Source organism: Lepidochelys kempii, chromosome 8, assembly GCF_965140285.1.
Source record: "Lepidochelys kempii isolate rLepKem1 chromosome 8, rLepKem1.hap1, whole genome shotgun sequence".
Lineage (NCBI taxonomy): Eukaryota > Metazoa > Chordata > Testudines > Cheloniidae > Lepidochelys > Lepidochelys kempii.
In genome coordinates this window covers 38,490,842-38,505,546 of record NC_136387.1, presented here as the reverse complement: position 1 = coordinate 38,505,546, position 14,705 = coordinate 38,490,842, and the positions used below count along the sequence as shown (strand labels likewise).

The window sequence follows — 14,705 nt, the reverse complement described above, 5'->3', positions numbered from 1 at the left end:
GGGCATATTTAGTCTTGTGAAAAGAAGACTGAAAGGGGACCTGATAACAGTTTTCAGATATGTTAAGGGTGTTGTAAAGAGGATGGTGATCAGTAGTTCTCTATGTCCACTGAAGGACAAGAAGTAATTGGCTTAATCTGCAGTAAGGGAGATTTAGGTTAGACTAGGAAAACCTTTCTAACTATAAGGGCAGCAAAACACTTGACTAGGCTTCCAAGGGAGGTTGTGGAATCCCCATCATTGGAGGTTTTAAAGAAAGGGGTTGGACAAACACCTGTTGTGATGCTGGCAAACTAGGTGCCAACTTCTGCCAAGGTCCCCATGCCTCATTTGAATATTGACAAACAGGTAGCTGGAATCAGTATAGTTCACCTGAGTGTTAGTATTATTAAAACAGGTATCAGAATTATAAAAATGTGCTTAGTGTTTAGAATTTATTGAATGCTTGTAAGTTTCTGCGTGCATTAATCTCACTTATAAAATCTGTATCCAACATTGTAAGGTAATATTTAAGCATTTGTATTATAAGCCTCTGTAAATCACCAGACAGGACAGAAACATTAACTCGTGTTAAATACTAGCCTCCAACAAAAGATGTTATGTCCTGCCTGGCAAAGAAGGCCCATCAACACCAGAACAACTATTGTGGAACATCAGAAGACAAAAGACTCTGTTTATTACTCTTCCCCCGTACCCCATGAGTAGGAAACCTGCACATGAATTCCTCCCAACAGTTAAGTTTGCAAGCTGAAGCAGAAGAGAGGAAGGAATCAGAAGCCCTAGCAAGGAGGAACTGTGTATTTATGCTAATTAAACTCTAAGGGGCCAGGATTAAGAAACATAAGCAAAAGATCCCAAGTGCTTAGCCAGTGTTAGACCCAAGGAACACATAGAACTTGCTTATTAGAGAAGCTTCTAATCTACTACCTTTTGAAATTTAAGACTATAACTCATTTAAGTGTGTATGTTTAGCTGTTTTAATCATTTCCTAGTTAATAAATGCTTAGATACTTTATTATAGATTTGGCTACTAGCCTTGTCTTTGATGTGAGACCTCTAGTGCAATGGACCTGGGGTAAGTGACTAATCCTTTGGGACTGGGAGTAACCTGACTATTGCTCTGATCTTTGGTGGAAGGGACCATTTATCACAAGGGCAAGCTTACCTTGGTGGTGAGACCGACTGGAGTATCCAAGGGGACTATCTGTGACTACATGTTAATGCTGTTAAAGTACTTAAGGAGTTTACACTTGGTTAATTGGATAATTGGTTGGTGAAAACTATATATAGAATTCACAGCCAATGGGTAGGAGCGGGGAGTTGTGCCCTGTTTCCTAACAGTCTGTCCAGGCTCTTGATTCATTGCAGGACAGCTTGACACCTGTTATGGATGGTATAGGTTTTCTTGGTCCTGACTCGGTAGAGAGGGCTGGGAGGTCCCTGCCAGTCTTACATTTTTATATTTTTATTGTTCTATGATTAATTCCTGTTTCAGAGACTCCAGTGATGTGTACAACATAATAGCCGAAAAATTACTCACGTTCAATTTCACAATGACCTCCTACACTCCTTAAAGAGGTAAACATATACTTTAAAAATCTGCAAACAAAGATGAGTATGAAATTGGAAACTTACCTCCCCAGCAGTCTCCTTCTGAGTATGTAAGATGCTACTTCCATTGCCCAGAAATAGCATCCCTGAGCTGTCACTACACAGAATATTCTCTGCTATCTGGACATTAGGATTCTTCTTGCAATCCGAGGATAAACACAGCTGATATGAATAAGGCAAAGTTCCATCATCATAGTTCAGTGGGAACCTATGGCTAGCCGCTGAATAAGAGTCAGGACCAAAACATTGAAGTAATTTAGGTTTCCTTGAACTTCGCAATTTCATCACAATAACGAGTGTAACGGTCAGGAGGAAGAAAAATGAGATCAGGGCTAAAGCCAGCACCAAGTAGAACTGTAAATCAGACTGAGAGGCCGAGTCACTCGATTGGTCGCTCATTTCCGGAAGAGCCTCTTGGAAGTTCTCGGCAAACACCAGGCTGAGAGTCACTGTGGCGGACAGAGGCGGCTGCCCGTTGTCCTTCACCAGGGTGACCAGCCTGTGCTTCACAGCATCTCTGTCCGCAAAGGCGCGGGCTGTCCGGATTTCCCCGCTCTGCAGCCCCATGCTGAAGAGCGACTGGTCCGTGGCCTGGAGCAGATGGTAGGAGAGCCAGGCATTGTGTCCTGAGTCAGCATCCACCGCCACCACCTTAGTCACCAGATAACCTGCCTCGGCCGAGCGAGGCACCATCTCGAACAAGGCGGAGCCATCGGCTCCGAGCGAAGGGTACAGGATGCGAGGGGCATTATCATTCTGATCCACAATAAACACCCTGACGGTGACATTGCTGCTGAGAGGCGGGGACCCGCCGTCTTGGGCCTTCACTTGCAGCTCAAACTCCCGGAATTGCTCGTAGTCGAAGGAGCGCTGCGCATAGATCGCTCCGGTCTGGGAGTTAATGGAGATGTAGGAGGAGAGAGGCACCTCTTCGAGGTTGCTGCTCAGGATGGAGTAAGTGACTCCGGCGTTCCGGTCCAGATCCCGGTCTGAGGCTTTTACACTGAAAATAGAGGCCCCTGAGGGACTGTTCTCTGGCACATAGGCGGTGTAAGAAGCTTTCTCAAAGACAGGGGCGTTGTCATTGATATCCGAGATCTGCAACAGGATGCTTTTCTGGGTGGAGAGTGGGGGAGAGCCTTTGTCTACAGCTGTGATTGTGATATTGTACTCGGGGGTCCTTTCCCTGTCCAGGGTGCTGTCTGTGACAATTTTGTAATAATTATTGGCAGACGATATTATCTTAAAAGGCGAATCATCCTGCAAATGGCAGGAGGCCTTTCCATTATCTTCAGAATCTTCATCCTTAACATTGATCAGAGCTATCACCGTCCCAGCAAGTGAGTCTTCTGGGATTGGATTGGACATGGATGTGAGTGTCATTTCGGGGGCATTGTCGTTCTCATCAAGAACCTCGATCTTCACTTCGCAGTGTGTCACTAGTCCGCCTCCATCCTTTGCTTCTACCACCAGGGTGTAGTCACGTGTCTCCTCAAAGTCCAAGGGCTCCTTTACGGTGATTCTCCCGGTTTCTGGGTCCAGACTGAATTTCGGACGGGCCTTTTCTGGAATGTGGCTGAAGACGTAGCTGATCTGAGCATAGGAACCTTCATCATTGTCGGTGGCTTTAACCTGAAGCACTAAGGAGCCCGTCGGTGCATTTTCCCTCAGGCTGACTTTGTAGAGCTCCTGAGTGAAGATGGGGGGGTTGTCATTAGCGTCGGCGACATTAATCCATATCTGGGCGGTCCCAGTTCTCCGCGGCTCTCCCCCATCCACAGCCGTGAGGATCAAGTGAAGGCTGCGCTGGCTTTCCCGGTCCAGGGGTTTCTGCAGCACTAAATCTGCATATTTATTGCCATCCCGGCTCTCTTTGACTTCCAGGATGAAATCCTGATTGGGGCTCAGCTGATAACTCTGCAGAGAATTCACCCCAACGTCAGGGTCTTCAGCATTTCCCAGGAGGAAGCGGGCACCTGGTAAAGTAGATTCACTCATCTCTAGTTTGATATTATCTTTTAAGAAACGCGGGGCGTTATCGTTAATGTCCTGGATCGCGACATTTATGTGGAAAATGTTCAAGGGATTTTCCAGCACAGTTTCGAAATTTATGATGCAGAGTTGAGATGTCCCGCAAATCTCCTCCCGGTCTATCCTGTCATTCACATAGACTTTGCCACTTTCCTCATTCACGCTGAAGTGTTGCTTTTTATCTACAGAGACAACACGGAGCTTCCGGTTGGGCAGTTCTCTCACACTCAGCCCCAAATCCTTGGCGAGATTACCCACAAGGGAACCTTTCGCCATTTCCTCGGGAATCAAATAACGGATCTGCTCCGAGACCGACCGGCAGAACAAAGACAGTAAGAAAGGAAACAACAGTACTTGCCGTGTGACTGCCCGGATCGGCTCTCGGCGCCTGATTTCCATCCCGGTCCCTGTCAGATTTGCTCTATTCTTGCTGTCTTCTTTGTTTTCATTAATCACTTCAGGTTGAAGACATGTGCGATCACGTAGTGCAAATAGAGTCCGGATTGTCTTCTTCGCTGTACAGAGCGCCCTGTGACGGTTCCCTTTCACCTGCCGGACTGGGAAGGTCTCTCTGCCGTTTCCTCTCCCATCTGCGCTGTGTGACGGAGCAAGCGCACTGCAGGAGGCTCGGATGGATCTCCAGCTCCAGCCCTGGCTCCGTATTGGCCAACAGCGGCACTCTGAGTCTCCACGGGAGAACTGCAAGAGCAACGATTTTATTATGGGCGACGACGCAGCTCTAGGACTCTCGTGGGAGATATTTTTTTCTATTCAAAATGTATTGTAAGTGTACAGTGTTGTAAAATGATTTCTCTTAATGGTAAACAAGTGAATCACAGATGAGATGTAAAAATCTCGACTGTAAATAGTGTGTACGTATGTTTGTGTGTAGCCATCCATGAATCGTGCAAACCTCAGACATTCCTGAGTTTTCTGTATCGTTTGTGTGTATGTGGTGACAATGATTCTTTCAGTGTATTTATATCTGTATATATGAATATGAATAGGCAGGAAAACTTTCCAATATTCACAAGTTCTATTCAAAGAATCACATCTACCACAGTCACTAATACCCCCGAGACACAGCCACTAGTGTTTGACAGAGTGTAGCATTTTTAACACGTGAGTGACATGAGCGCATTTGAGTAGCCGCGGGCTCTAACCCTCAAAGTAAACTTCTGAACTGAGCCATTTTTTGAGTTAGCTTTAGAGTCTTATTGTCCGTTTTAGCTTCTCTTTTTCCTTCAAACTATTCGGTCCACTCACAATACACAGAGTGTTTCTAAAGCAACAAAGGAAAGTTTCCATTCTCAAATTGTACTATAAGTACATACTAGGCAGAGTTCTCCGACAGAACTGCCCTAAAAAGCACAGTAAAAGGTTCCCAAACATACCCTGAAATGTTCCAAAATGGAAGCATCTCTGGAAAGGTAAAATCAGTCCTAGTAAATCCGTATATTAAAAATTGCCCTACGATGCAAAGATAAAATAATACTGTCAAATATCCCTACACCACTGACAGATAAGTTATCTATAATTATAGGTCCACTCACCAAGGAAATTCCAGTTAGCCATTTTTAAATTATTTTTAATCCATGTGCTGTTGAAAAACATCTCGCTTCCTCGATAAACATGACTAAGAAATGTTAGAATATTTCTTCTAATACTAGCTGTGTTTAAAAGCATTAGTATAATCTGCCACACATATATGGCAACTTCTCAGGGCGCCAAACTAGGACACAAGACTACTATTTTTACAATAAATGAAAAAAATGTTCAAATAGTATCTTCATCCTAAATAAATACTATATAACGGTTGCCCGCTTTTCACTCAAACTGCTGGTCAAATTTCTGGGCCCTGGGGAGATTCCAGCTGGAAGCAGAAGTTGATGGAGTCTGGTATTTTCTTTGATGCAGTCTTGTTTATGTACAGTGAATGTACAAAGACCTTCTTCCCCAAAGACAGGAGAACCCCCCCCCAAAAAAGGAGTAGTTTCTCAGCGTACAGACCCAAGACTCATAGCCAACACCAGATCCAACACTCTCTCAGTTTTGTGCCTATGCGTTATGCCTCTCCTGCACCCCCCACACAAACATTACTCAGCAACAGCCCTCCGCCCGCTCACTCCAAATTCCCGGGTGGGTTCACAACCCCCTTTTGTCTTAGGGGAGGGGCTTCCCATTAACTCATCCTGACAGCTACGTTACTTGAAAGGTGTATTCACACCCAGTCTCAAAGAGGATTATGATTGATGCAGTCACCAATACCTCTCAGAATAACATAAAGTTAATTTCCTCTTTATGGATTTTGAATGCATATAGTTTGCAATTACATCAAGTTGGAATTCAAGCAAGCTGGTTTGCAAATTAAAATAATATTGACAGCCAAGTCGATACCTATTCACCCTGCTTTACAACACCGTTCATATTCTCTGCCAATCTTTTTTTTTTTAAATTATGCCCGAACACTTTTATATTATTTCAGGCAATGAAAAGCATCCGTTATCACAGAATCCGTTATCCGTTATTCATCAGAACTCGTAAAGTGACACAAAACAAAACTTATAAGTTCTGACCAAATGCTCCAAAGACTACAATGGCTTCCAAAACACTTCCAAATTAATTCCAAGAGCATTATGCTGAATATAACATTCACTCGCCTATAAATTTAGAATACTGCTATATATTCAAAAGTCCTTATATCTAAACACAAATAAGAAAGCGCCAAAATATCAGCTCACCTGAACGCAGGTCCGATCCCCTTTATTAATGTATAACTCTTCAGTCATTAGAATAGGATTCTTTATCTCGTAAGTCTGCTGACTGGTCAGAGTATTTGAATAGTTTGATTTGGGAAAGTTGAATTGGCTCTTTCCGCAGTCCGTGGTTAGAGAACCCTCATGTGAGTAGGAGTGAAGAAAAGCTCTGACTCCATCGATCCCCACAAACTGCGAGACGGGAACTCCACTGAAAGTCACACTCGAGGAGTCAAACAGCTGCTAGTTTCGCCACCTGCGGAGCCTCAGGGCCAGGAACACTAGGATAAAGGTAAAGAACAAGCAAGAAACGGAAGCCACAGCGATCACCAAATACAAGGTGAGGCTGGACTGGGGGTCTGCAGGAGCTGAGAGGCTGCTTAAATCGGAGAGGATTTCGGGGATGCTGTCAGCCACCACCACCGTGACAGTGGCCGTGGCAGAGAGAGGGGGCTGCCCGTTGTCCTTCACCAAAACCACCAGACTTTGCTTGAGCGCATCTTTGTCTACAAAGGAGCGCGCTGTCCTGATCTCGCCGCTGTGGAGTCCCACAGAGAAGAGCCCCGGCTCTGTCGCCTTCAGCAGCTGGTAGGAGAGCCAGGCGTTCTGCCCGGAGTCTGCATCCACCGCCACCACCTTAGTGACCAGGTAACCCGGCTCGGAGGAGCGAGGGGCCAACTCCACTCCCGTGGAGCCATCGGTGGGAAAGGAAGGGTGTAAGATGTGCGGGCTGTTGTCATTCTGATCCAGTATAAAGAGAGTGACGGAGACATTACTGCTGAGAGGTGGGGAACCCCCATCCTGAGCCTGCACTTGGAACCGAATCTCCCGGAACTGTTCGTAATCGAAGGAGCGCAGAGCGTAGAGAGCCCCAGTCTCGGAGTTAATGGAGATGGAAGAGGACAAAGGCACTTCGCTTCTGTCTCCTTCAATAATGGAGTAAGTGACTCTGGCGTTCTCCCCCCAGTCGGGGTCACTTGCCCTCAGGGAGAAAACGGAGACTCCTATCGGGTTATTCTCCGTGACGTAGCCGGTGTAGGACGTTTTATCGAAAACAGGACAGTTGTCGTTCCTGTCTAAAATCCGGAGTTGGATCATGGTGGCTGTAGAAAGAGGAGGAGTCCCATTGTCCGTGGCGGTCACCGTGATGTTGTATGCTGCCTCCTGCTCCCTGTCCAGGGCTCGGTCTGTCACCAGACTGTAGTAATTCTCGAAGGGTTTCTTCAGCTGGAAGGGGAGGTTGCCGAGTGTGGAGCACGTGACCACCCCGTTCTCTCCTGAGTCTGGATCTTGCACATTTAAAAGGGCGATGACAGTCCCGGTGGGAGAGTCCTCGGGAATCGAGCTGATGAGAGACCTGAGAGCGATTTTCGGAGCGTTATCATTCACATCGATAACAACGATTATAATTTTCGATTTGTCGAAAAGACCTCCCACGTCATGCGCTTGCACCTCAATTTCATATAATGCAGCTTCCTCAAAGTCCAGTTTGCCCACGACTGTTATTTCACCAGTTTTAGGGTCCAAGTGGAACATTTGGGAAGCTTTGTCTGTGATTTTTTGGAAAGAGTATTTCACCTCTTTGTTGACTCCTTCATCCGGATCAGTGGCTTTTACTGTGACAACCGGGGAACCTTCAGGCACGTTTTCCCAAATGCTCACTCTGTAGACAGGCTGGCTAAAAACTGGGGCATTGTCATTAGAATCGAGAACAATTACGCGGATTTGCGCAGTGCCGGATCTGACTGGATCTCCCCCGTCAGTGGCTGTGAGGATTAGCTTGTGAACTGCTTGTTCTTCCCGGTCTAGAGACTTTTCCAGCACCAGTTCAGCGTATTTTATTCCATCAGATCGCGTTTCTACATCCAGTAAGAAATGCCTGTTACTGCTGAGTTGGTAGCTCTGGATGGAATTTAGTCCCATATCTGGGTCCTCTGCCTGACGCACAGAAAACCGTGATCCTGGGGCTGCTGTTTCACTGATTTTTAAATCGAATTCTTCTGACAGGAAGCTGGGAGGATTATCATTAATATCTGTGATTTCTACTTCGACCGGAAAAAGTTTCATTTTATCCTCCACTATAACCTCACAGTTTAACACACACTTCTCCACCCGGCCACAGATCTGCTCTCTGTCTATTCTCTCCGTGATGTATAAATGGCCGCTCTTGAAATCTAAAGCAAAGTACTGAGTCTTACCTCCGGAAACAATATGGACTCCGCTGTCTGAGAGCTGCTCTACATCCAGCTCCAGATCCTTTGCGATGTTCGCAACAAAAGACCCTTTCTTCATTTCCTCCGGAATAAAATAGCGAATCTGCCCAGAAACTGCCTCCCAAACGGTAACCAGTATCATGCAGAACAGGGCTCGCCCTTTGCAATCCCGGAGCCTTTGTGCATCTGCAGTTCCCATGGTAATGTGGAAACGCCGCAGATTCTCCGCCAGGGAATGTCTGCCAAATGTTTCAGAAAATATCGGGTGTTAAATCATAAGCCTATTTCAGCCAGTATCGTCCATTAATGCTTGGTCCGGAGAGACCCGCTGAGTGAGAGTCTGATCTCTGTGTTCTGTGCTATCTCACAGCGGTGCTGGGCTGGCTGGATCTCTCATCGCATTTCTTCTCCCTGATTGGTGAACAGCGGCGCTCAGAGTCTCAACCAATTACTGCAGAAGCTCTGTGCTGGAGTTTGTAGATTTGTATTTATATTTGACACTTAAATTTTTAAAATAATCGGCGTTCTTTTTATTAGGTAAATATGAGTGTGATATATGCACAGGAAATCCACAAAATTGTTGTCAGTGACTAAACTTTTTTTCCTTATAAAGACTTACTGATAATATTTTTGTAATTTTAATCTTGCTGCATATGAATTAAACATAACTCCCATTTCCCCTGGAGTTATAATGTATATATGTAGCTTTTAAATATAAGTGACTTTTTTAGAATTTCACTCACTTACTATGTTATATATCAATATCCTCGTTTAGTAACCTTATATTTGATATATACATCTGCAGCATTAAGTAATCTTTTGTTCACATTTCAGATATTTTGACTTGGCCAGATTCGTCATTTAATTCATAACATTCATTACCAAATCAGTAGATGAAATGAAATTTGCAAGTGTTATCTATGGGTGGGCTTTGTCAAATGGGTACTATAAAACAATTTGTAGTCTGTGTATTTCCCAGTCTGATAGCTTTCAAGTTCAGTTTTGTAATATCTAGTCTAATTTTCCTTGCTAATGCTACCACAAGAGGAATATATATGCCGATAATGCATGAAGTCAAAATATGAAAGGAACACGTGTGTGTATATATATACACACAACATACACATATACATAGGTAGATACCACATATGTAGTAGTAATATCCATTTGATAAATTACAGAGCCATGAGATGAATAAGATCACATGTTTCTTCAATTTGGCATGCATCTTTGAACACTTCAATTGCACTTTGACCACTACTGTGTGCCTTTGAGGACAACCTATGTTCTTATGTTCTAACTTCTAAGATTTCCAGACTGCTGAGTCCTTCAAAAATGAGGTATTCTGAAATATAAGCATTAGAGGGAAATGTTTCCTACTTCCCCTCAGTTGTGGAATATGCTCCTCCCCCGTTAAAATATTTAAATTAACCCCAGAGCCATTATAGTCAATATTTAGTCATGCTCCAGGAACAATTCTAAGGATCGATATCTCGAGATTCTGGAGGGCTATTAGTAGATCTACGCTATTGAAAAGTAAGTGTTTAACATGTCCATTGAATTCAGCACTTGCTCCTAGCTCTGGAAAGTGCAAAGAGGGCCACCTCCAGAACATATCATGTGTACGTACAGAAATGCATTTTAAGGATTGTTATGGCCCCTATGATCTATGAATATTTGGATTCACGGTACCCAAGAAAACCTGGCTTGACAAGAGCAGATAAAGACAGAAAAATACTCTACAACATTTTTAAATCTCCCAACTATTTGTAAAATATTTCCACCATGTAAATTGTGTGGCATATGCAGAATACATTATGACATTTTGTGAGGGGTTTTTTTATCACTTGTTTTAGTTGACCTGCATAATTATGTCATGACTCTACCACTAGGAAATAAAATAATCAAAAAATATGCCAATAACATCTTTATATGACACCATACCCCAATATCATCCTATAAAAGTCTCAAGAAAAAGATGAGAAGTCGGTCAAATATTTCATTATTTATGATTACAACAACCACCTAAAATCTTAAAGAAGAGGTGCTCAGAAAAGCATACAGAAGAGTATTAAAGAAAATTTGCTTATTACAATTAGATGACTTTAATAGTTTTGTGCTTCTTCCAAAGAAGACATCTTACCTAAGTTGCATAAATATTTCCACATAATGTACTTATTTCAGTTAAACCTTTTGTAATGAGACGAAAGAGGCTCTGATTTGGAAAGTAAGAATGGATGTGCAATTAAGGAAGTGGATAGGGAATTGGGAAGATTGAGTTTTATCTTAGATTCAAATGCAGAATTCCTCTGTGACATACCCAAATCACTTATATCCTTTGCCTCTCATTTCGTCATCTATAAACGGAGATAATCTTTCTCTGTCATGCAGGGATTTTTGTTCTGAAAACAAATTCATTTATATATGTGATACCTCAACCACTATGGAGATAAAAGCAAGAGATACACCTAAAAACATTAAGGCAGTATTTCAAAATGACTGCCTAAAACGTAAAAATATCAGATTACGCGTGAAAAAAGAAGCTCACCTCCCCAGTAGTCTCCGACTCAGCCTGTAAACATCCATTGCCCAGAAATGACATCCCAGAGCTGTCGCTGAACAGAATATTCTCTGCCGTCTGGGCACTGGGTTTCAGGAAGGTACATTTATTCCTCCTTAAATCTGAGGACAAACACAGCTGGTAGGTGTAAGGCAAAGACCCATCTTCATAGCTTGGTGGGAACACAGAGCCGGTCTTTGGATAAGGGTTAGGACCAAAACACTGAAGCAATTTGGGATTTCCTGACCTTCGCAATTTCATCACAATGGCCAGTGTCACTGCCAGGAGGAACAAAAATGAGATCAGGGCTAAAGCCAGCACCAAGTAGAACTGTAAATCAGACTGAGATGCCGAGTCACCCGATTGGTCGCTCATTTCCGGAAGAGCCTCTTGGAAGTTCTCGGCAAACACCAGGTTGAGAGTCACTGTGGCGGACAGAGGCGGCTGCCCGTTGTCCTTCACCAGGATGACCAGCCTGTGCTTCACAGCATCTCTGTCCGCAAAGGCGCGGGCTGTCCGGATCTCCCCGCTCTGCAGCCCCATGCTGAAGAGCGACGGGTCCGTGGCCTGGAGCAGGTGGTAGGAGAGCCAGGCATTGTGTCCTGAGTCAGCATCCACCGCCACCACCTTAGTCACCAGATAACCTGCCTCGGCCGAGCGAGGCACCATCTCGAACAAGGCGGAGCCATCGGCTCCGAGCGAAGGGTACAGGATGCGAGGGGCGTTATCATTCTGATCCACAATAAACACCCTGACGGTGACATTGCTGCTGAGAGGTGGGGACCCGCCGTCTTGGGCCTTCACTTGCAGCTCAAACTCCCGGAATTGCTCGTAGTCGAAGGAGCGCTGCGCATAGATCGCTCCGGTCTGGGAGTTAATGGAGATGTAGGAGGAGAGAGGCAGCTTCTCCAGGTTGCTGCTCAGGATCGAGTAAGTGACTCGAGCGTTCCGGTCCAGATCCCGGTCTGAGGCTTTTACACCGAAAATAGAGGCCCCCGAGGGATTGTTCTCTGGCACATAGGCGGTGTAGGAAGGTTTCTCAAAGACAGGGGCGTTGTCATTGATATCCGAGATCTGCAACAGGATGGCTTTCTGGGTGGAGAGTCGGGGAGAGCCTTTATCTGTGGCTGTGATTGTGATATTGTACTCCGGGGTCCTTTCCCTGTCCAGGGTGCTGTCTGTGAGGAGCTTGTAGTAACTGTTAGACGAAAACACTACTTTAAAAGGCAAATTGTGTTGGATGTGACAGCTGACTTCTCCGTTTTCTCCCGTGTCTTGGTCACGAACTTTGATCAGAGCTATCACTGTCCCGGGTACTGAGTCTTCAGCTACCGGGCTGGACACGGATGTAAACGTCAATTCCGGGGCATTGTCGTTTTCGTCAAGAATTTCTATTTGAACTTTCGAGTGAGCGGATTGGCCACCCCCGTCCCTGGCTTCTACGCCCAACATGTATTTATGTGTGTCTTCAAAGTCTAGAATCCGTGTATTTGTAATTTTTCCTTCCTCAGGATCTAAAAAAAATAATGTACGTGCATTATCTGGTATGTTGCTGAATGAGTATGTGATTTGGGCATATAACCCTTCATCCTGATCCGCGGCTTTCACCTGAAGCACTAAGGAGCCCCGTGGTAGGTTTTCCCTCAGACTGACTTTGTAGATCTCCTCACTAAATACGGGGGGATTGTCATTAGCGTCAGTGACATTAATCCTAATATAAGCCGTCCCGGATCTGACTGGATCTCCCCCATCCACGGCCGTCAGGATCAAGTGTTGAGAGTTTTGCTTTTCGCGATCCAAAGATTTTTCCAGCATTAATTCTGGGTATTTATTTCCATCCGGGCTCTCCTTTACAGCCAGGGTAAAATGCGGGTTCTTGCTGAGTTGGTAACTCTGCACTGAGTTGACCACAACGTCTGGATCTTGCGCAGATTCTAGTGGAAACCGCGCACCAGGCAGTGCTGATTCAATAACTTCTAAATCAATGTGGTTTGCCTTGAACCGCGGCGCGTTATCATTAATATCCTGGATCGCTACATTCACATGGAACACATTCAAAGGATTTTCCACCACAGTTTCGAGTGTCAGGACACAAACGGGTGTCTCCCGGCATATCTCCTCCCGGTCTATCCTGCCATTCACATACAGGTTGCCATTTTCCCCATTCACACTGAAGTATTTCTTTTCCGAATTGACACGGAGCTTTCGCTGCTGCAATTCTCTGATATTTAATCCCAAATCCTTGGCGAGATTCCCCACAAGGGAACCTTTAGCCATTTCCTCAGGTATGGAATAACGAAAGTGCTCCGAGACCGCCCGGCAGAACAAAGACAATAAGAAGGGAAACAACAGTACTTGCCGTGTGACTGCCCAGCTCGATTCTCGGAGCCTGATTTCCATCCCGGTCTGTGCCAGATTTGCTCTCTCCTTTCCTTGTTTTGGTTACATCTGGTGTTTACAAATCCCATCAGAGCAAAGGAATCCACGGCAGAGGGATAAACATTCCGGTATTGTGTGTTCTAATGGCAGTTCCCTTTTCTCAGCCGGGCTGGGAAGGTCTCTCTGCTGTTTCCTCTGCGATCTGCGCTGTGTGACGGAGCAATCGCACTGCAGGAGGCTCCGGTGGATCTCCAGCTCCAGCCCTGACTCCGCATTGGCCAACAGCGGCACTCTGAGTCTCAACGGGAAAACTGCAACAGCAGCGATCTTATCAAGGCGCCGGTACAGTACTACTCACAATCACGTAGATTTGCTTGTTTTGTTTTGTGCTTTCTCTTCTTATTTGTATGGAAATGCAAAACATGTAGTATAGTAAAAGCATTGCCTTGAAGTATAAACAGCTGTGTTTCTTAACATAAGTATAAATTTAAAATCTAAATGCTTTTTGAATATATGTGTGTGTTTGTGTCTATCTTCTGACAGTGTAAAACTTAAAATCATTGAGATTTCTTTGTCGTTGTTTGCATATATATGCGTGTATGTGTGCGTGTAGGTCTTGGTGTGTGTCTGTGTAATGACTATGTACAAGAACAACAATTTCCATGTAATAACCACATCCTCCGCAAACACTCCTATGGGTGAGATTCAGCTAAGCGCAGTTCTAAAGCGATTTAAATAGTTTTTAAACCAAATAGCACCGAATAGAGTGAATAGCAACCGAATAGAGTGATTGCGCGTTCAAATATACATCTAAACTCCCGAGCAAAACTATGTTCGTGCTTAGCCCTTATTGACCCTTTTAGGTGATCTTTCATTCGAAAGTAATCTGCCCACTCAGAATACATAGGTAGTTTCTAAAAAGTACAAAGAAAATTTCTCTTGAGTTGAACTATAATGAGCAACCAGGTCCTTTTCTCTCATAGAACTGCGCTAAAGAAGAATTTGATAGTTTTCCACACATTCCAAAAACTAAACAGGAATGGAAAAGTGAAATGACAAAAGAACATTATTATTGCAGGAAATTTAAAAGAATGTCGAAATAGTCTCTTCTTCTTAACCAAATATTTACATAACTTTAGTTTCATTATTATGCGT

General features: G+C 44.4%; 2 protein-coding genes and 1 pseudogene across 15 annotated transcripts in view; all 3 read right to left on the bottom strand.

The window, feature by feature from the left end:
- The window catches only part of LOC144929056 (protocadherin gamma-C5-like), a 373,601-nt gene that overhangs the window by 99,831 nt on the left and 259,065 nt on the right, over positions 1-14,705 (bottom strand). Inside the window, exon 1 of one of the 14 annotated variants that reach the window (XM_073356134.2) lies at positions 11,160-11,328. The exons of 12 other annotated variants lie outside the window; for them this stretch is intronic. In XM_073356134.2, coding sequence (XP_073212235.2) covers positions 11,160-11,213 — 54 coding nt within the window. In that variant the 5' untranslated portion in view covers positions 11,214-11,328. Of the gene's footprint in view, positions 1-1,635; positions 4,225-11,159; positions 11,329-14,705 lie in introns of those variants that run through there. One more of the 14 variants, XM_073356137.1, reaches the window with a different exon arrangement.
- Positions 6,409-8,764, bottom strand: LOC140916527 (protocadherin gamma-A12). Its single transcript, XM_073358183.1, has one exon. It carries the CDS (start codon positions 8,751-8,753, stop codon positions 6,642-6,644), a length of 2,112 nt encoding a protein of 703 aa, XP_073214284.1. The 5' UTR covers positions 8,754-8,764; the 3' UTR covers positions 6,409-6,641.
- On the bottom strand, positions 11,220-13,759 carry LOC144930803 (protocadherin gamma-B1 pseudogene; annotated as a pseudogene).